At 44.0% G+C, this 13200-nt stretch overlaps 1 protein-coding gene across 2 annotated transcripts in view; it reads left to right on the top strand.

Moving 5' to 3' along the window:
* Positions 1 to 267: 267 nt before the first annotated feature.
* Positions 268 to 13200, top strand: part of LOC141996853 (uncharacterized protein F13E9.13, mitochondrial-like) — a 38206-nt gene continuing 25273 nt past the window's right edge. Inside the window, exons 1-3 of one of the 2 annotated variants that reach the window (XM_074969158.1) lie at positions 268 to 382; positions 658 to 733; positions 2458 to 2540. In XM_074969158.1, coding sequence (XP_074825259.1) covers positions 661 to 733; positions 2458 to 2540 — 156 coding nt within the window. In that variant the 5' untranslated portion in view covers positions 268 to 382; positions 658 to 660. The remainder of the gene's footprint in view (positions 383 to 657; positions 734 to 2457; positions 2541 to 13200) is intronic. The other variant, XM_074969159.1, reaches the window with a different exon arrangement.

Genomic DNA, 13200 nt, shown 5'->3' with positions numbered 1-13200 from the left:
CCTGCGCAGAGAGCGGCCCCGGCCGAGCGGGACATTTAAATGAGAGGGCGCGGGGCCTCCTCCCTGCCCGGGAGCCGCACACGTGGCCCCGCGCGGGGCCCCGCCGGGAGCCGGCCGGGGCGGGGTCTGCGCGGGGAGGCGGCGGGGCGCAGGGGGCTTGGCCCGGGGGCAGGAGAGGAGGCGCGGGGGCCCAGGCTGCGCGGCCACCCGGCTCGGCGGGCAGCCGGCTCGGGCGGGGCCTGCGGGTGCAGGGGCGGAGCCGCCGGCCCCGACGCGGAAGCGGGAGGAAGCAGCGTGGCTTCCCCTGGATGTAAACACGGCGGCGGGGCCGGGCCAGGCCGAGGGGTCGCGCCGCGGGGCTTCTCCGGGAGGCCCTGCCCAGGTAACGGGGAGCGGCCAGGGCAGGGCTGAGGGCCGGACGCTCCCTGCGTTGGGAGGGGAAGAGCCTGGGGGGAGCTGCCTGGGGCGCCCGCCTGTGTGGGCTTTGCCTGCCCTGGGTCAGGACAACCCGACTTTCCACTTTAAATCGCATCTCTTCCCTTCCCTGGGTTGCCGCCGTCACTCGGGGCTGTACCTCTCAGTGGTGAACCACAGGAGCGTTCAGAGCTTGCCCCCCCGGGACTGACTGACTGACACCCCCTGTCTGTTTTCCCATAGGTCATGAAGTTTCTGAAGCTCTTTGGGCGATTAAAATCAGTTGTCATTGGGATGGTGCATGTGGGGGCATTACCAGGTAAAAAAGAGGTTTTATACTGATTGCAGCTCAGATAAGCCTGTGTCCAGTGAGTCTGATTTAATACCCCACTAACCCATGTTTGCTATTTCTTAACATGCAACAAGGTACAGAAGAGAAGTGGGGTGGAGCTAGCATATTGACATTCTTCCACATTGTCCAGCTTGCTGCCTCTTGCCTACCTCCATATGTCTGTAATCTAGCAAGGTAGAAATGCACTATGCACCATATGATCACAACATAAGCAGGTGCTGTTATGTGTAACCAGATCCAGCCTTTGCGTAGGAGTGCGCTCCCTGGACTTTACTTAAGTTGCACAAGTTTGTTGGCTGGATTCGCTCTGCTGTCCAGAACGTTAGAGTAGGTGACATTTTATGAGATCCCCATGTAGCCCTGGGTGAGCGGGACATTTAAGATCCCACAACCTGAGCTCTTGGGAAGGGAGCCAGAAGAAGTGCAGTCCCTGTTGTTGTGTGGGTTTTTTGCTTGTTTTCTTGTTGTTGTTTTTAGGGAATATTGGAAGTTAACCTTGTCGCTGAGCTCACCATTCCCATGGAGGGAAGGTGCTGGAGAGTGGCTGGGGGGAATTGAGAATTTATGGGAGGGAGTGGGAGACAAAAGATCAGGGTTTCTTGTCAGGATACAGTGACCTAGCTGGAAACCTGATAGCTGAGTTGAGCATGCAGGTTTTTCACTGGGACATTTGCCCTTGACTTCACAATGGAGCATCAGTAATATTAGCTAGTCAGTGTCAGGCAAATTCTTCAGGCCCTGCCCAGAGTGATCTTATGGCTGTGGCAGACAAATTGAAGGTGGAGCACCCACTAGGCTCGGTATTTTTAGAGTGGCTTCTGAGTTTGGTTGCCCAATTTGTGACATCTACAGCCTGATTTTCAGAGGTGCTGAATGCCTCTTCTGTTGGAATTGTGAGTGTTCAGCACCTCTGAAAATAAAGCCTAAAGTTAGGCACAAAAATATCAGAGGACACTTGAAAGTTTTTGGACTTCATCTTACCTTTAGGGAGAACAGACAGAAAAACAGCAGACTTCACTGCTTTTTGTCCGTTACTCATCAGTGAGTTATTTTGCAACAGTTTGCAATTGTAGTTGTATCTCTGTGTCTTGGATACAGTCCTGTGTAGTGAGAACCTTCCTTTTAGCACCAGTGCAGTTTTTAAATTGTCTCCTGTGCATCATTCCTGTTTGTGTGCCTCTGGGAAAACTGTCATGCAAGATTTAAGCTCCACTTCTCATGAATCGTTGGAGAATCCCTACCAAGCATCCCTTCCTGTCAATTTCTTTGGTCTTCTTCCTGTTAATTTCCCATCACTGGTGCAGAGTAGTTGCCTGTGACATTGCCACAGATTGAAATACATGCTTTGTCACTGGTAAAGAATGAGGTGTGATCACAATTACAGGCAAGAATGACAAGCTAGGTGCTGGTCTGGTTCAGTGTAAGGTTACGTTTGATATTCCTGAAGTATGAGGGCTTTTAAACCAGTTTTAGGAACTCAGTAGTCAAACCATGTCAATCAAGTTCTACTAGGGACAAGATACCATTAAGGTATGAGACATTATGCAACAGCCTACTACTCACATTATTTACTCTGCCAGTTTGTGCCTACTTTGGCAGTTCTGTCAATGCTTGCAATAATCTTAATCTAACTCTGACTTTGTTTTGATTTCTGCTTGTATCATGGCATATAACATTATTGTTCTTTGCAGGGACACCACAGAGCAGTTTGCCATTGACCCAGATCACTGATCAAGCCTGTCATGAGGCTGAGATTTACAAGGATGCTGGAGTTGTAAGTTTCATTTTTCTTCCTTCTATTTTGATTTTTGCATAAAGATATTGCTATGTCAGAGTACGACAAATGTTGGTTCTGTGGAGTTAATATTTTCAAGATCACATTTATGTTAGAGTTCTTGCCAAAACCTGGATCCAGACTGACATACAGATTGTTAGAAGGGGTTTGAAATTCAGTCCTAGATCCACATTTTGCAGATTGCCTCAATTTTTATAATTTTTATAATCTAGATCTCAGTATTCCTGAGCTTTGGAAGAATCTGGATTGGCACTTTGCAGCTCAGGGCCAATCACTTAAGCATGTCTGCAATCAAATCCTAGAAGAATCAGACCAGTTAAGGAAGTTAGATTGTCTTCTCTTGTTTTATGTTTGTACAGTGCCTACCACATGGGTTCCTGGTCCATAAATAGGTCTCTTAGGCACTATGATAACACAAATAATAATTAATATGATTAAGATAAGTTGGTTATTGCCAAACATCTTGTCAGCTTTGTTCTTTGATAAAATTGCTCAACCAGTCTGACAAAGCGGTATATTTGTTTGCCCTACATATTGTATTTTAATATAATTAAAGTGCTCTGTTTTGTGGACTTACTGGAGAATGGAGTATGCCCAGGCAGCAGATCAAGCACCTCCATTTCCCCTCTAAGCAGATTCAACCTGTTCTGGTTGTGCTGGCCCCTTTGTGTATATTATGCAGGGTACAAAAAGCACGTGTCCATTTCTGCTAAGTGTAACCCTCCCATGATATACCCCTGGCAGTTAGTGCTCTTCTACTTTACATATCTAGAAGAGAAGATATGAAAGGCCAGTCTCAGCCAAAGGCAACAAAATGCAGGTACTAGTGACTGAATTTCTGTGGACCTCAGGTGTTGTAATAATTTCCATAGTTCAGCAGATTTTTAACAGGGTGCATGTCCTTTTAAAAGGTCAGGGTATGTTTTAAACATTTCATTGCACTCTGTATCTATGTGCTGCTGCACTTTTTGCTTTGACTTGACTGGAGTGCAAGTTTCTGGCATGGCAATGATGCAGGGTCTCAGTGATTGGGCTTTAAACAGGGCTTAAATGAATAAATAGTCACTCCTGTGAAATACTTTTATTTTCTGCGTAACATTTTGAATATGTTTATTTTTATATAGTATCATAAATTCACATGGTACTTTACAGGCAGAGTAAAATTGAATCTAAGAGCGTAATCTTAAATTACAGAAAGCTAGAAATGAGATGCAGAACAACATTTAATGTAAAGGAGAGTTTGCACAGTATTGGATGGATAAACCTAGAAGGAGTCATGGTAAAAGTGGGGAAGGAGAGCCGGGAGCATGAAAGTGAAAGAATGAGATGAAAGAGAGTATTAAGAAGAAATCTGTGAGGAGCAGGAGACATGTCAGTTGTAAGAGGGCATGAGGTTATGTATGGCCTTGGAGGCAGAGACCAAAGTAGAATCTGAGATGTTAAAAACTTACACCCAAACCAGGCGAACTGCTCCATGGAGGCAGACCTCTGTGCCTACAAAGAAGGCCATTGGCTTCACAGAGTTTACTCATGCAGAGTTTTCTGGACTGATGCCTCAGACTGTAAGATAGTTGGGTCAGGATCTATGAGTTGTTGTTGTTTTTCGTCTTCTACAGCAAGTGTTCTGAACCTTTTTCTTTCTGAGGCCCCCCAACATGCTATAAAAACTCCACAGCCCACCTGTGCCACAACTGTTTTTCTGCATATCTAGTAGATTAAAATATATATTAAATTGATAGTTATACAGTTAAACACACACATATAATATTAAAAAAAAAAAGATAACATAGGCACAAAAATAAAAAACTGAATATTATTTCCTTTGTGTAAATCTGACAGGGTGCAGGTTTTGGCTTGAGGCCCACGCGGCGGGACATAGGCTTTGGCTCCTTAGTCTCTCTGCCCTGCACCCCAGTGAGTCTAGCGCCGGCCCTGAAACCTGCTCGTAGATCCCCAGTTGAGATCTGCATTCTACAGCACAAACTGCTCTGAGCACTTACTGAAAATACAACAGGAAATAAGTGACAGAATTAAGGCGACTAGAGTGTGATGTGGTTAGAGTGGCAGGAGAGGATAAGGACTAGCCGTAGGGCTTTGTGTAGAATGGCTGGGATAGGGAAGCTAGAGATTAACATTTTGGTAGAGGGATCGGGTACAAAAGTAATCTGTAGTTCTCTTAAAGCCACTGTCAAACATTCCGTTATTTGACTATACTGGAGCTTAAATGAATATTTAGCAGGGGGAATTTTGTTTCCTTTGTGTAAGGAGTTATACATTGAAGCCTTTAGGGATAAAACTGAAACAGCGTCACAAATACATTTTAAAAAATCTGGTGAAGAAAATGTAAACACTTTAATATAACTCCCTTCATTGGCGTCAGTTTTAGAACATCTTCAGCAATTTTAGACAAGTCACTAATATTGATATATGAGTTTGTGAAAAAAATTTTTTTTTGTTTTTGCCTTTCCTTGCTGGATCCTCAGTTCCCTTTCTTCAATTAATATAACAAATCCTGTACTGACTGGGCTGCCATAATTTGCAGTATCAAAATTGCTAAACTCTTCACTTGCAAGCTTAAAACTCGCTCTGTAGATAGATGAAAGGTTAATGCAGTAATTTCTCTGCATATTAAATCTTATATTCACTCGGAGTAGAAGTAATAGCACAAACATTCCACATAGCATTCACAAGTGTAGTAATAGTTACATCAAAACTATCTTTAGTTCCAAAGTTGAACACTAGAAATAGGCTTTACAGTTGAAACACCTTATTGCATTGTGATTGCAACACCAAACACGTGAGAACTCTGAAAAACAATGAAAACCACACACCTGTTCTTTTGATAACGAGGGTCAGAAATAGCTGTGAATATCAATAAGGAGGTTGTTATAAAATTTGTGCTGAGAACCCCGATAATGCTTTCCTTCTGCTACCCTGTATCACTTGCACCATTTTCTCTAGCACTTCGAATGGTATACTGGTTCTCATTACACTTCAAAGGATTGCTGGTTTCTGGATATTGAGAGAGCACTCCTCCTCCAAATTCAGCTTCTTCTGCGGAGGCAAGGAATCTATTGTCTCTCTCCCCATGGGGACTTGAGGTGAATGGTTAGACTGCCTCTTTACTTCTCTTGAAGGGTCCTGATGGTTCTCCTCTCTCACTAGAAGACGGATGTTCTTTAGTGTCTCAGACACTTGAAGTGTTGCTCAAATCTACCCAACTGCTGTCTGGCAACTACTTGTTGATAATTACTTGTTTACATAGGCAAGAGTGCCCTGTGTACCCAAGCCAATCAAGAATTTAGTATCTATGAGATAGAATCAAAGTCCTGAACAATAGCTATGGGTCTTCAGAAAAGGCCTTCCCCGCCTTTGATCCCCTACATCATTTGCATATAACTATTTCCTCCATGCTAAGAACCTTCACAATATTGTAACGTTTCTCTGGCTAAGTGAATTGGACATAACTGCTTTTGAGCTAGCTTAGCTTGAAGCAGCACCATCTATCGTAGGCATTCCTAATGTGGCAATTACCCTGGTAAGAAATTGACAAGAAAGCTGGCAGGCTTTACCACTGAAGTGACTCTTCCTCTTTTGGAAGAGGCACTTACACAGCAACAATGCCAGGCCCCATCAACCCTACTGCAGAAGTTGGATTTTAAGATTCATACTTTGGTCACCCACTAGGAAACACAGGGTGTTACCACTATTACTTATGAACTCTATCTACAATAGACCTTTATGAAGCATTTCTCACTAGGGCTATCACCGCTCCCACTGAAGATAAGGTTTTCGTGACTTCAAGGCTGGGAATTGTTAAAATTGCTTAGTGTAGACAAAGCTACAGACAGTTTAAATTTTCAGAGCACTCTATATACACAGCATTGATTAAAGGAAGTCCTGCATCTTTAGAAGGTAACTTGCCCAGTCCATTAGCAGTTTTTTAACATAATAAATATGAAGGATTTATAATGTTGGAGCACAATAATGAAGACAAGTGAGTGCTCAGATAGGAGGCCATCTGTGCTGAAAAATATCAAATACCATGTACTTGTATTGCCAAATAACCAGGTTGCCTACACAAGATTTTATAAGTGACAGATTCTGAGACTTTAAGTTCTCTGCAATTTTTCCAGTGTTCTGCTTTCATTTTAAGACAGTGTTTATAGCAAAAATACAGGGTTCACAATGTAAATCACTGGACTTATGTTAACTCAGCCTCACAGAAAGCTTCTACATTGAAACAACAAGGGTTCAAGTTTTCCTCCTTCACATCATTTACTTTAATTAACATTTACTTTCATCACCTAGTTGAGACTATTTAAATACTACAATGAAGTACAGGCAATTTAAAAATACAGCAAAATACTCCGCTAGCATGAGGACATTGCTAAAGAAACATTGATTATGTTGTTGTCGTCATGCTTTTTACCCATATAGTTTCCCAAACAAGTCTGTCTTGTTGCACTGGCTCCTTGTAAAGAATTTGGGGTTCTCCCTACCTCCTTTGTACTTGGAAAGTTTTACAGCTATGTGCCTAATTTGCATTAGTTTTTTGGCAGTGAAAAATGAGCACCTAGACATATTTTTAACTGCTGGTAAAAGCTGTTGCGTGGATATGGCAAGGAATGGTGGTTGGAGTCTAAGTGTAACCTGCACTTTACTCCTGGGAGAATTTTCACCCCTGCACATACGCAGAATTCATGTCCCTTGCAGATTCCCCTTCCCACCTTTTAGAAAATAGATTCTGCCAGGGAAGTGCTGCAGTTACTCCTTTTGCCCACCAGAGACTGCTGTGGCACCAAAAGAAAGGGCAGATGACTCCAGGCCGAGCAGCCAGCCATGGAGAGGGAGGGGGCAATGGCTGCCTTCCTCACAGCGCCCTGCCCACAGGGCCGGGTGAGGAGGCACAGGACACTGTGGGGAAGAGGGGCAAACAGACTGAGGCACATGGTGCTGCTAGTGGGTCATCTAGACTGGGGTACAGAAGGGCTAGTGGGGGGTCACAGGAGCTATTTGGGTGACACCATTGGGATGGGGGATAAGGGGTGGCTGAGTGGGGGTGCAGGGACACATGGGGATAGGGAGAGGGGGGGAGCAGGGACACACAGGGATGGGGCAGATGTGCCTGACTGAATGGGAGAGGCTAAGGGTCAGCCAGGGTCTGCATGGGGGAGGGTCCTCAACTCCCTAATAATCCCCACCCCAAAAAAAACCCCACCGTGTTCCATACTTCTCCCACCCACACCTAACAACCCTCCAGGTTCGTTCCCAGGCTCCTTCCCAGCAATTACTTCCCTCTCCCTCAGCTCCTCTGTTACCGCTGACACCCCCAAGCCTTTTCACTGCTTCTGAGAGGTGTGGGGAATACATTTCTGTACTGTAATTTAAATGAATTATTACTCAGAAGTCTATATTAATATGTCTAGTAAGGAATCAATTTTGTCAAAAAACATTTTCTGAATCTTTTTGGTTGTCTGTATTGTTACAGATATACTTGCTGGCAGGTATTTTGAAATAAATTGTCAAAATAATTGAAACTGGCATGATTATATTGTGTTATTTTGACAAATAAAATATGCAGAATTTTGCAGAATTTTAAAATATTGTGCACAAAATTTTTAGGCACAGAATTTTTATTTTCCCCAGGCATAATCCTTGTTTCTTAACAGTTTCTTAAGTCCCATCCACACTATAGTGTGGTGGAACCTTGCATAATTATTATCTGATATACCTTGATTTAGTAACAGAGTAGTACACAAAAAACCCCTTACATATCTAAGATAAACAAGAAATCTTTTTGTTCAAGTAGACCTGTTGAAGGAAAGCTGGTCTTGTGTTTAGGGTAGATGATTCCTACAAACAGAAAGTAGATCTTGTAGGACAGTGGTCTCCAACCTTTTTACGCACAAGATCACTTTTTGAATTTAAGTGAAACCCAGGATCTGCCCCACCCCTTATCCAAGGCCCCGCTCTGCTCACTCCATCCTCCCTCCCTCCGTTGCTCACTCTCCCCCACCCTCACTCATTTTCACCCAGCTGGGGCGGGGGGGTTGGGCTGCGGGCTCTGGGCTGAGTCTGAGGGGTTTGGAGTGTGGGAGGGGGCTCTGGGCTGATTCTGGGGCAGAGGGTTGGGGTGCAGAAGGGGTGCAAGTTCTGGGAGGAAGTTTGGGTGCAGGAGGGGACTCTGGGCTGAGTCAGAGTGTTGGGGTTCAGGAGGGGGTCTGGGGTGTCAGCTCTGGAAGGGGGATCAGCATTGGAGTAGGGGGTTGGGGTGCAGGAGGGCGTACGGGATGCTGGCTCCACGAGGGGGTTCAGGGCTGGGGGTGTAGGAGGGGTGCGGGCTTCCATCAGGTGGCATTTACTTGGCCGGCGACACAGCAGGGCTAAGGCTGGCTCCCTGCCTTCCCCGACCCCACACCACACCCAGAAGCAGCCAGCATGCCCTTGCAGCCCTGGGGGGGGGGGGCACGTGGCCCTATCCTCCATGACTCCTCTCTGCAGGCACTGCCCCCACAGCTCCCATTGGCCGCAGTTCCCCATTCCTGGCCAATGAGAGCTGTGGGAGCGGTGCTTGCAGGCAGGAGCAGTGTGCAGAGACTCCTGTCCCCCCGGCGTGCTGGCTGCTTCCGGCAGCGGCGTGGGGCCTGCCTTAGCCCTGCTGCGCCACCAGACTTTTAGCGGTTGGAGATAGCGATCGACTGGCAGAGGCTCCAGGATCGACCAGTCGAACGCAATCTACCGGTTGGTGACCCCTGTTGTAGGACAATGTGCCAAATGATTTCCTTTTATAGGGGAGCGGCTGAGGCTAAGCTAGAGGCATGGATTTGTCCAGAACACACCTGGGTGCTGGAAAGGAGATATAAAATGATGATTCCTAAGTGAAAGTTAGATTTCTTCTAGACTGTTGTTTGTGTAACTATATCAGCATTAAGGGAAATGGTAGACTCCCCTCTGTAGTTAGAAGGGTTGTTTTTTTTTAAGAACAAATATCCAATATCTAATTGTAACAAAAGGAGAGCTTTTTGGTATTATAATATTTTGCACACAACACATTTTAGACACGTGTACACATCACTCAGAATGAAAGGGGTTACAGGAAATATTTTATATGAGAAGGAAGGCAATTGTCTGAATAAAGAAGATGTAAATAATCTTAATATTCAACTAAAAAGAAATGCTAGAGAAATAATTACAAGAGTTTTATCTGTTCCTATCCAAATAAATTCTGTTTTGGAATATGTAATACTGTAACTGTTGCCATAGATTTCTGCTCTATAAGCTTAAGTTCCAAGAACTTTAATTCAGCATAACTGTTTTCTCTCCACCATTTTAATTAGCTGTCTGATAATGAAATCTGTTTTATACCCATATGAATTCAGTAAAAACACAAAAATCTGTGGTAAGTGTTATAGTTTTGACACAAAAATAAGAAAGCAAGCTTTGAGTTAATGTATCTGTAATTCAGCTCACTGTATTGCAGAACATATGTTCTCTTTTTTCTAATTAAACAAAACCTAATGTGCAAAAGAACACAGTCCTATCTGATGGTACCCAAAGAATAACATGTTATTAAAGTAATACCCAGAGCCTGTTGCATTGCCCAGGGCTGAGGGACACTCTGGTTGAGGAACAGATCTACTGAAGTGTCTGGGTATAAGTGTATTAAGGGGAAAGGGCTCGATGTTTGTGCTTTTGATTGGAGCTAATGTGTTTTAGTATCTTGTGCTGTGAGCTGTTATAATAATGGGAGAGGCTTTCATTTTTAGATTTTAATGAATAAATGACATACCATTTTTTTAATGCTCATAGAAAAATTTCAAAAGTTTTCATAAATAATTTTAATGATAATTTTCTGTCCAGACTGTTATCAATATAAAATATTTGTATTCTCTAGGTCACCTAATCTGCTGTATGTCTACAAACCACACAATCAAAAATTACCACTTGTGCTATTCAGTATATATATTTTTTCTATCATGAAGCACAGTGTGGACAGCATTAATTTGAGGCCTAGACATAGCCCTCTATGACTTCCCTCTCAAACTGTGGGTCAGCACATAGTCTGCTTCCTCACTTCTCAGAAGCTACTGTGAAATGCCAGCAACACAGTCCAGTCCCTCAAGTCTGCTATCTTCATAGGGGCAGCCATAGACACTGTTCTTCCTGATTGTTTTATGGTTCATGAGAATGATCTTGTGGGGTGGATTGAGGCTGGCCAGTGCATACACAAAGCAGTGCATCTTCCCAGGCTGTTTGTTGGTGGCGAGTATATTGTGAGACTGGCTAACGGATCTTGGGTGGAACTGAGAGGGGGATAGGAGACACTGATGTTGGGCTCATTGAACTAATGCTTCTTTTCTTATTCCATAGCAGTGGTCAGGACTTGGGAACCCATTCCTACCACAATAGCAATATGGGAGCGGGGGCTTCTTACCCTGGGAGGATAGGAGTTCTAGCACTTCTCCTGTAACTCTGAAGTGAAGAGGAGACTTTCCTGTAACTCTGGGATGAAGAAGAGAATTCCCATCTCATGAGTTCTAAGTATCTATAATATTTTTTAATTATAAACAAAAACCCCACAAACAACCACGGGCTTGGGTCCTTTTCGCCTCTCAAATGATGCATACACACACAATAAATTATTACTATTACAGCTCTATTAGCTTCTACTTCCTGTACGACGGTATAAACTCTTAACATAAATGGGGGTTGGTTTTTGCCTTTGGGTTGTAGGGTCTTTTATATTAGTTATTCTTAAAACTGTGTGGACTTTTGCCCTCCTACTGCTCAGGCAAATAAAAATCTCATAGGATAATTTCTCCCTCCGTGGTGATAATTTTTGTTGTGCCCAAGGTTCTGGCAGGTGACTTGAATCGCGCAGTAGGCAGCCACCTCATTGCCTGTGATCCAGGAAAAGGCCTTCTGTGAGATTGGAGGGTTTGGAAACTGCTTGCCCAAGGTGACTGCCTAACCATTTTTGCAGGGAGATATGCTGCCAGTGGGAGCAAGGAATCCTTCTACATTCTATCTGTTGTTCACCTTCTGGTTCCTCTTGGTGGCTGTTATCTGCTTTGTGATGGATCAGAGTTTAGTGCAAGGCTGCATTTCATGTGTGCAGATGATGCAGCCCTTGTGGCTCAGAGTGTTGATGCCCTACATCTTATTACTGAGTTCTCTGTTTCATGCAAAATCTTTGGGCTAACAATGAGCTTGAAGAAGACCTAACATGCACCAAGGCTCTTCAGAACCCATTCCAGATATCACCTTAAATGGTATTCATCTGGATGTTGTTGACCAACTTTGCTACATTGGCTCTACTGTTACCAGCAGTGTAGATCTTGATGCTGAGCTGACCAGTAAAATCGGCAAAGCAGCCCAGGAACTTTGGTCTTTTGCAAGACAGAGCCTGGAACAATAACAAATTGTCAAACTATAGTGAAAATCTGTATTTCTGAGATGTGCTTTATCCACTCTTCTGTATGGATTAGAAACATGGACAACTTACATCAAATATATCAAAAGACTAAACAGTTTTCATATCAGATGCCTGTATAAAATTCTTCAAATAAAATCACAAGACAGGCTGATAAATATGGAAGTGTTAAATTGTGCTGGTATGTCATTCATGGCAATGTTGATCAGTAAAAAAGATGAAGGTGGCTTGGACATGTCAACCGAACACCGGATAACTGGATCCCAAAGCGTGTGCTGTACTCTGAAGATTGCAAAGGGTCTAAAAAGAGAGGCAGACCGCTGCATAGATTTCAGGGTGCTTGCAAGGATGATTTAGTATCCTTTGAAATCTCTGTGGATGATTGAGAAATGCTGTTCTGGTTGGCTTGTAGACGGAGTGAGGCATTGTGAGGCGGACTGGATCGAGCTTTGTGATGACCAGCGTAAGGGGAGGAAAGAATCTGCTGCTCTGATTCAGAGCATTGCTAGTGTGTAGGTATGCCCTACGTGAGGATGGGACTGTCACTTGCGCATTGGACTGAGCAGCCATCAAAGAACTCAGCAGCGTATACACCATGCTAAGCAAAGAGCGACAGTGCCAGTAGCATTTCAGTATGAGAAGTTTTTGTTTCATGCACAAGACCCTTTCTGCCATGGCCAGACTATTTTTTTAAAAAAAAAAAGTAAACCGACCCATAGAGCTGGTCAGAAGTTCTTTGATGGAACATTTTTTGGTCAGAGAACGCCAATTGTGAAAATTGAAAAACTTTTTGCAGAGACTTTGACAAATTTGCAATGGAGAAATTTCTGGTTTCCTACCAGCTCATCCACCTGCTTTTTCAGCAGCCCAGGCTTCCAGGCTCCTCTTTTTTTCCGAGAACCTGTAAGCATTGGGAGCCCCAGCTCCTAAACTCCCAGGCTCCTTGATCCTTCCATAGCTTGCATGGCAGAGTACCATGGAATGAGTCGTCTTCGGGTTTTCAAATCCCAACTTACGAGGTTCCTGGCTCAGCAAGGTAGACTCAGCCAGGGTACCCGAGCTTTCAGGGTCTGCAGCTCTGGGACAGCCCACTGAGAAGACTGCCCCAGAGTTGGGACTCCAGTCTGTTTTTGAAGAGAGTTTTGAAATTTGAATAAATCCAGGTCAGAACAAATCCAAATTTTGAAATATCTTAAATCCTTT

Source organism: Natator depressus, chromosome 12 (genome assembly GCF_965152275.1).
Source record: "Natator depressus isolate rNatDep1 chromosome 12, rNatDep2.hap1, whole genome shotgun sequence".
NCBI lineage: Eukaryota > Metazoa > Chordata > Testudines > Cheloniidae > Natator > Natator depressus.
This window is presented reverse-complemented; position numbering and strand designations above follow the sequence as displayed.